This window comes from Nanorana parkeri, unplaced genomic scaffold (genome assembly GCF_000935625.1).
Source record: "Nanorana parkeri isolate BGI_ZX_2015 unplaced genomic scaffold, ASM93562v1 scaffold597, whole genome shotgun sequence".
NCBI classification, from domain to species: Eukaryota; Metazoa; Chordata; class Amphibia; order Anura; family Dicroglossidae; genus Nanorana; species Nanorana parkeri.
In genome coordinates, this window is record NW_017306865.1 from 42,658 (window position 1) to 51,866 (window position 9,209).

The window sequence follows — 9,209 nt, forward strand, 5'->3', positions numbered from 1 at the left end:
ACAAACTGTGGGGGGAATTTATCAAAGCAATTGTGACTGTTTTAGCCTCTTGGATCATTTTTTTAAATGTGAAAATCTTTTGAGTCGCTCCTTTTACCATGTGTGCCTGTTTTGACCAGAGCTTGCACTATTTTTCCGACTGCGCCTGTTTTGCGAAAGTCGCAACTGTTTGCATCTGTGCTTGTCCTGCGGCTGAAACTGGAGCATCACCTAACAAAACAATCGCTACTTAAAAAGTCCCCATGACCACAGTTAAGCTTCATTTAATCTCATTTTTGAACAACACTAGCACTAACACTAGCTTTATAAATCTGGCGCAAATATATCCCATGTGACCATATGCAAGTTCAAACACTCACAATTGCTATGATAAATTCCCCCCACTGTGTGGCTTCCCCCTCACCGGTTGGATGCCCCACCGAGCTCTTGCTAATCAGTGACATTAGTGAGACAGAGTATTGGTCTGTCATCCACAACACCTCCTCAGTAAGAGCAACCGAACACCCCCCGAATGACAAACCAGGGAGAGTACCACCCCCACCCTCAAGCAGTGGGTGGGGGTGGTACCAAGTCTCTATGGTTGCCACATTTCAGCAGAGGACCTTTATACTTCCATGCTTAAAGCAGACTTTCACACTCAAAAAACTAATTCTACCAATGCATCCCTCTATGTATGATGATTATCCACCTTCCGTCCATGGCCTTTTGTGAACGGCCGGACAGGAGTCTGCTAGGAGCGGGAGGGCGTCTTAAAACTGAAAACTGTGAGGATGTAAACAGCCAGCGATGGCTGTTTACATACAAGCGATCAGGCGTCTCTAGAGACGCCCGATCGGTTGCAGGAGCCGCGGGTGTGCGCCGTCTCCTCGCCGCCGGTCCCGTAATCCGCTGTGGCCGGTGCGGCTTGGACCGGCACGGCGACGCTCTAACAGCAGATCAGAGGTAGATCATTACTAGATCTCCCTTTGATCTCTTTTCCTGTCCTCGAATGCAGGAAGTGATGTATATTACATCACTTCCTGCATTCAGTATCACTCTCCAGTGCAGAACACCGGAGAGAAGCTGATGAAGCAGATCAGCTTCTCTGGGGGTCCCTAGGTGACATCAGAGGTCTTGGAGACCCCTGATGTCTCCATAAAGAGGACCTGTTTGGTGAACTGGCTATTACATAGGGGATTTCTTAGTCCCCTATGTGATAGCAATAAAGTTAAGTCTAAAAAAAAATAAAAAATTAAAGCATTAAAAAAAATAAAGCTAAAAACAGGGAGCAGAGAGAATCTGGAGCAATCAGTTTCTCTCTTCAGTTTGTTCAATTAAGATTTGAAAATGAGAGAAGCTGATTGGTTGCCATAAACAGCTGCTCCAGATTTTCTCTGCTTCGGTTTTGATAAATTCCCCTCTATGTCTGTAACACTGCATATGTGTATTTTAAATAAAAGATGTTTTTTTTTTTTTTATCCAATTAATTAAAAAAATAATCGGCCAAATAATCGGTTATGAAAATAATCATTGGCTGCAGCCCCGGATGAGTGTGCACCAGTGTGCAGCTACAGTCATTGATTTGTACCAAGGCCCAGGGCTACAAATAGATCTGCATGGGGGCCCCTATGCGCCCATGTGAATGAGCTCTAATATTATCCCGCGCCATCTTGTTTGTGTTTTGAAAAGAAATGAATTGTTTTTTAGAGAAGTTTGTTAGTTTATGAAGTGATGTTGTACAAGTCTGGTAAGCACTGTATTCTCTCCAATATACCCAGCCCTCCCCCTAGACTCCTTGTGGGCTCACACGCCCCCTCTGTATACATTTCATGAGCAAGACCACATCCCATCCTCTCTCTGTACACTACATGGAGCCGGCTGAAGGACCTGCCATGACGTCATCATCATGTGACCAGTCTCCCGTGTGGGACGGGACATGTGTGCATTCCATGTTGCTGCTTCTAGAGTTCTATGGAGACAAGTAAGCTTGTGTGCACCTACACAGCGCCGGGATCGGCGTCTTCTGCGCGGTGTGCAGCATGTCTGATGTGAATGTAATTTATAAGTTGCCTCTTTCTAATTCATTTTCAACCTGTGGGACGTCAGTTGGCACTACATGTCCCATAATGCCTCGCCACATGTTGAATCACGTGGTTCCTAAACGCTTAGAGAGCTGTGGCAGCTGAGTGCCGAGTGAAGTGTACCTGGTGAAGTGTTTGCACGAATGGGATGCTTGCACCAAGTGTGTTGTGTGCTCGGGCAGCACCTAGTGGAAATTGGAAAGTTTTCCTCTGCACCCTCCGACTCGTCTGCTGACACTTGACCCTTTCATTGCCTGAATCCCAAAACATAACTAACCCCTAAACTTACATATGACCTCACACCAACACTAAGAAGTCCAGCTTATTCATGCAGTGAACCTGTATGTACATTCATTCTGTGCGCTCTAGGCCTCATTCACACTATGCGTGTGGGATTTCCCGTCTTCGCCGCACGCTCCCTTCCGAGAATCCGAAACTGCTCGGGCGGCCGCAAAGCATCTTGGGGCGGGCGCATGCGCAGTTCGGATTTTCGGCCAGGAGACGAGCAGAGACGCAAGGTAAATCTATGGACGCGTGCACCCGCATGGGACAGGAAGTACCAGCAAGCACAGAGGAGTCAGCGCTGGATCGGAGAGCCGCCGCACCGCTGGAGGGACAGATGAAAACATCAGGAAAGAAGAGGAAGATCGGATTAAGAAACATCATTTAAGGTAAGTGCTGACATTAACATTGGGGGGAGGACAACATTTTTTTGCCTTTAATGTCACTTTAAGTAGAAGTTGGGAGAGGGGACATCCCATCAAGTGAACCCGGGGTCTGAAGCTGTTTTCTAATCAAAAATTCAGATTTATATCGTGTGTGCGAATAGTAAGAAATTGCTCCGGACAGCAAGTGGTTAAAAGCCTAACAGCCTGGCAAGAGAAGCCGGGGCAAGGTAATCGCCAATAGAAGTTGTTATAAGATAAGCTATAAGCACATTATTTTCAATCAGTTGGCCAACTTTTAGACCTACATTCTGAGAAGGAGTAGTAATGCACCAATGTGTAGCACTGCAAGCAGGAAGCAGAGACTGCATATGTAATGGACAAAAACGATGGTTGCCCAGTGTATATATGTATTATGAATTGATATGATATTTACAAGACAATCTTTTCTTACATATACATCTAGCATGGTAGTGGCTTCTTAGAACAGATAGTATTTACATGCTGGTTTCACCAAACCTGGAGTGCCAAGGTTGTCTACCCCTGTTTTAGGTTATACTTTGTGATTGGTTCCCAAGCACTGCTCCATAAAAGTCATTACTTCTGTGTACTTACACTAATGATGGCCAACAAACCTGAAACAGCTGTATGCAGTTTGGATTACATGGCCCTCTAATATTAGGCCGTGCTGTAGAACTGTGGCTCCTGATGTACAGTTACCCAGTGGGTTAAAAAAAAAAGGAAAGATTTGCATGGCTCAGCCCACTATTGAGAAATGTGGTCCGAACACGGATCGATCGCGGATCTGTGCTGGGCTATTGTTTGCAGTGGATGCACCAGCCTTGCATCCACTCTCAGCCAGTTATAACGGAGCTTAGGTCAGCGGGCCTGATAGCAGCAGACCAAGGGTCGTATAGGCCCCACGGGCCGTAAAAGGCCCAGGTCTGCTTTAGTCCCTCCTTACCATAACCTTGTAAGTTATACTTACACATTCTGTACATCTAAAAAGCATTGAAAAATCTATACATTCCATTTAACATAATATTCAGCACAATATGAAGTGATAAGTTTGGCATTTATGTAGTCCCTTTATGATTAAAGGAGAACTATGGGGTTAGGGCTTTTCCCCATAGTTCTCCTTAGGGTAACGGGAGGACACAAACTAGCGCCCTCCCGTCGCCCTAGGCTTAGTATACCGCAAACTCTAGCTCGCAGTATACTGAGATGCTGAAGCGGAGCCCGACAATTCTGCCGGGATCCGCCCAGCTGCGTGACTGACAGCTGGCTCTGCCTATCTAGAGGCAGAGCCAGCTGTACCCGCCCCCTCCCCCGTCCGTTCCGCCAGTCAGCGCTGGCGGATCGGAGCTGGGAGGGGGGAATCCAGCCCCTCCCCTGTCACGGCAGAGAGCCGTGACAGGATCGAGAGGTGAGCGAACGCCGGTATGTGTTCGCTCACCTCCCGATCTACTGAGCCGACCTGTGACAGTCTCATTGTCACAGGTCGGCTAGAACTATGAGGTGAGTGAAAAGCACTCACCTCATAGTTCTCCTTCAAGCCAAGGTGGTGAAATGCGTTGGAGTGGGAGAGATACTATGGTGGTGTATATCTTGTTTTTTGAACTTTGCATGGAATTTACAACAAAGTTGGATTTTTATGGACCTCGGTTTTGTGCGGCTGATTGGAGAGATATTGTTTGGCATTTATGTCAAGTTTGAAAACAACATAGTATAATATGGAATTCTTTATAATTATGTTCTTGTTTTGTTTTTTTATCTACTAGATCTATTTACAATGTTACGCCGCCTGAATGATGACAGTCACTGTTGCTAGGCTGTTTTTTGGATATCTCAATGTGGTATTTCTACAGAATGAACATATCTGCAGTATTTAATGCTTTGCTTGTATCCATCCTGGCAGCAGTGTTGTGGAAACATGTCAAGCTTTGGGAGCAGTTCTCTATTATTGAGGAGGAGTTGGACCTCACCCGTCAGTCCCAGGAGCTGTCACAAGTACGCATTGACTATCAGGCAGCTTTATACGCACTTGTGGAAGATGGCACTAAAATGGTTTGTACGGGCAGGATGCATACAGACCGGGTGTGCCGCTTCGAGTCACTTTGTTTCTCCACCGAAGCTGAAGAGTTTGTCTTTTTTCACAGCAACTCCTCAATTATGCTACCCAACCTAGGAGCGAGACGCTTCCAACCTGCTCTGTTAGACTTGTCTTCTGTAGATGATCACAACACCCAATATTTCAACTTTGTAGAGCTTCCGGCTGCTGCGTTAAAATTTATGCCCAAGCCTGTCTTTGTGCCAGATGTTGCTCTCATAATGAATAGGTTTAACCCAGACAACCTGATGCACGTCTTTCATGATGACCTGCTACCAATATTCTACACCATGCAGCAATTTCCAGACTTAGACCTGGACTCTCGTCTCTTTTTCATGGAAGGGTGGGGCGAAGGCTCACACTTTGACCTCTACAAGTTTATGAGCAACAAACAGCCTTTGCTGAAAGAGCAGTTGAAAACTTTAGGTAGGCTTCTCTGCTTTACTAAGGCATACGTGGGACTCACGAAAATCACAACATGGTACCAGTATGGCTTTGTCCAACCTCAAGGTCCAAAGGCAAACATATTGGTCTCTGGCAACGAAATAAGACACTTTGCAAAATTCATGTTGGGAAAGCTAAACATCAGTTCTGATCAGCCTACAACAGAAGACTACATAGTACTGTTCACTCGATCGATAAATAGACTTATTATAAATGAGGCGGAATTACTCCTTGCTTTAGCTCAGGAATTTCAGATGAGGACAATCACAGTCTCTCTAGAAGATAATTCATTTGCTGAAATTGTGCGTCTGATCAGTAATGCATCTATGCTCGTGAGTATGCATGGAGCACAGTTGGCTATGTCCCTTTTTCTGCCAAGGGGTGCAGCTGTAGTTGAGCTTTTTCCCTATGCCATAAACCCAGATCATTACACACCATACAAAACTCTAGCAACCCTTCCAGGCATGGAGCTCCAGTATGTTGCTTGGCAGAACACAGAGGAGAAAAATACCATCACTTATCCTGATAGGTCTTGGGAACAAGGTGGCATTGCACATCTAGGTATTGTTGAACAGGGCCGAATAACGAAGAGTAAAGAAGTTCCACGTCACCTCTGTTGTCGTAATCCAGAGTGGCTTTTCCGTATCTACCAGGACACAAAAGTAGATGTTCTATCACTCATCAAAGTCATAAGAGGTGTTGTTAAAACAAAGCCCGGCTCTCGGAAGCAGAGGTTTGCAAACGGATTGTATCCTGGGAAGGTAAGGGAATGCAAATGCCAGGCTTCTTCATCAGGTGCCAGTGTGACCAAGCTGTCCGTGACTTGGCAGATTCCATGGAATCTCAAGTACTTGAAAGTCAGAGATGTTAAATATGAAGTATGGATCCAAGAGCAAGGTGAAAACACGTACATGCCTTATATATTATCTTATCAGAACCACACGTTCTCAGAGAACATTAAAGCATCTACAACATATTTAGTGTGGATCCGCTGCATCTTCAATAAGACTCTTCATGGACCTTTTGCAGAGGTTTTAGTGTGTAAAACATAACAAGACACATTTTTGGCTGTATATACACTTTGAGAAATGATGAGGTTTAACCTTCTGTGTATTTGTCACTCTTTATTTCATGGTCCATACATCCAGTGCACTGGTAAATATGACTTTTATACCCAATGGTAAAAAGCTGGACTTGCATAGTAAATGTTGAATATTTATAAGGACCCCCACGCTATGGCTTTTGTTTAAAGTAACACTAAACACAGGAGTTAAATCTTAAAAATGCATTCAAGTACTGTAATTATTAACTAAATTGTACCTTATTTGTGTGTCACTCGGCTGTAGATCCTCAAATCTTCTCTGAATTCATGCCGACACTGTCCTTCCTTCTGGAGGGTGACTACTTTTGTTCCTCATGGTCCCTGTGTGTGTTGTAAAGTAGTCGCCGCTCCAAGCTCGCTCCCATTATGGACTACAATCTCAGGTTTAGGTAGCTAATTTGTATGGTGATTATAGTCTATCACAGGAGCGAGCTTGAAGCGGTGCCTACTTTACAAGACACAGGGACCATGGGGAACAAAAGTAAAAGTCTCACCCTCCAGAAGGAAGGGCAGTGTCTGCACCAATTCAGAGATGATTTGAGGATCAACAGCTGCGTGATACACAAATAAGATACAGTTTTGTTAATTGGTAAGGTCCTTGAATGTATTTTTAAGATTTAACTCCTGAGTTTAGGGTCACGTTATTAAAAGCCATTACCTATTGTGCTAAATGCTGTAATTCTAAGCAAGCAATCAGACAATCTTTCATTTTTCTGAGTATTATAAACCCCTGAAAGCTGAAATGGGGTTGCTTTCTGCAACTGAACAGTATTACATTTTACAATGAACTGGTTACCATTTAAAGCAGTGGTCCCCAACCCCCGGGCCCGCGGACCGGTACCGGTCCGTGGATCAAATGGTACCGGGCCGCCCAAGGAACATTAAATTATTTCCATTTTATTTACTGTGGTGTATTTCTCTCGTGTTTGTCCGACTTTCCAGGACGAGAGGTTAACCGGGAGCTGAGAGACGTCACCTAAAGCTGCACCAATACCGCGCATGTGCAAAATATTGTGATATCGGGACGGTTTTAGGTGACGTCTGGAGCTGAGCGGCTTTGGTAAAGAGAAGGTGTGTATCGCTCTTCTCTCTGTTCAGCGGAACTTTCTCATGTTTAACAGTGCTTGGTGTACGTGTATATTGTGTTTGCTCAAATTTAACCCACAAATTAGCAACAATGAGTACGAAACAGACGTCGTTAGAAAGTTTCCTTGGGAAAAAGAAAAGGCCCAGTGAAGAGACAGAAGAAGGGCCTTCAACATCAAAGAAACATGTCACTTTTAACAGACAATACCAGGTGATTCCAATCTAAAATATAAACAATCAACGTCCCCCCCTCAGCGGGCCGCGGTAAAATTATCAAACGTTGACCGGTCCGCGTCGATAAAAAGGTTGGGGAGCACTGATTTAAAGCACCTTTGTCCTGAAACAAGTGTGCTAAATGAGTGTACTGCAAAATAAGAGAAGGAATACTGAATATTACTGAATACGTTCTGAAGTCCACAGGAACATTGACATCTCCAGAAGTGCCAATCTCATAGGTCCCTTGCAGCTTATCACTGGTTTATCTTGTTGACCTCGACTTATAACAGCATACAGCAGTGACATGGAGGTCAGCAGGAGGAGCCAGTGAGAACTTTGGGGAACCTGCGAGATCGACCCCCTCAGAGTGTCAATATCCCTGCAAACTTCAAAGGATTTCTACCAAACAGAGCAGCAACCTGGTATCAAAGGCAGCGGGAAAGGATGGTATTTCCTCCCTTATTTTGAAGGTACATTGTTTAGGATGCTTTTATTTCATGGCAGGGTCACTTTAAAGATTCTTTCTGGTGTCAGTCTGTTCCTGACAAAATCCAAATCTACTAAAAGGGCAAAAAGTGAATTGCTTAAAAGTATATTTGTGTGTTTGTATTATCGACCTACTGTTTTTTTTATTTATGTAAATGAAAGCTCAGATGCCTGATTTCAATTCCATAGTGACAGACACAGCTACAGCTCCCTGTATACTGAGATGCCGCAGCTGAAGTGGATCCCGACAATTATGTCTGGGTCCGCCCAGCTGCGTGAGTGACAGCTGGCTCTGCCTATCTAGAGGCAGAGCCAGCTGTACCCGCCCCCTCCCCCGTCCGTTCCGCCAGTCAGCGCTATCGGAGCGGGAAGGGAGGAATCCAGCCCCTCCCCCGTCACGGTAGAGAGCTGTGACAGGATCGAGAAGTGAGCGAACGCCGGTATGTGTTCGCTCACTTCCTGATCTACTGAGCCGACCTGTGACAGTCTCATTGTCACAGGTCGGCTAGAACTTTGAGGTGAGTGAAAAGCACTCGCCTCATAGATCTCCTTTAAATTCAATAAGTGAACGACAGCTCGTATGCCTGGTTTAAATTCCATAAGTGAAAAACAGCTCCGAGGGCTGGTTTAAATTCATTTTAGTCCTATTTATAATAATAAATGTTGCATTTGGACACTGACAACAATAAAAGGGATAAGTGCTTGATGTAAATTGTGTATATACATCAATAAATTATTTATGACGATGTTTTGATATAGATTGTGTAGAGTGTATGTGGCTAATGCAAAGTTTTGCTGTATGCTAAGTTATTATAGAACAGGTTAATGAACATGTTTTGCATCTATTTAAATAATATTTTTCTTGGTTACAGTAATCTTAAATGGTATAAACTATTTTCTATATTATAACTAGATAAGACTTTTTATTGCAAGTGTCGTTCTCGTGTTCAGGTTTATAAAAGTTAGTTTCATATGCTGCTCTGCGCATTAGAACAACTAATATAGATTTTTATTATAAATTATAATTGATATATCTGGCC

The 9,209-nt window shown here is 44.2% G+C and overlaps 1 protein-coding gene across 1 annotated transcript in view; it reads left to right on the forward strand.

Annotated features, from left to right (window-relative positions):
• The window catches only part of POMGNT2 (protein O-linked mannose N-acetylglucosaminyltransferase 2 (beta 1,4-)), a 17,194-nt gene extending 10,853 nt beyond the window's left edge, over window positions 1-6,341 (forward strand). Inside the window, exon 2 of the mRNA XM_018562753.1 lies at window positions 4,507-6,341. Within this exon, the coding sequence (XP_018418255.1) occupies window positions 4,577-6,331 (1,755 nt within the window). The 5' untranslated portion in view covers window positions 4,507-4,576 and the 3' untranslated portion in view covers window positions 6,332-6,341. The remainder of the gene's footprint in view (window positions 1-4,506) is intronic.
• The last annotated feature ends 2,868 nt before the right edge of the window (window positions 6,342-9,209 follow it).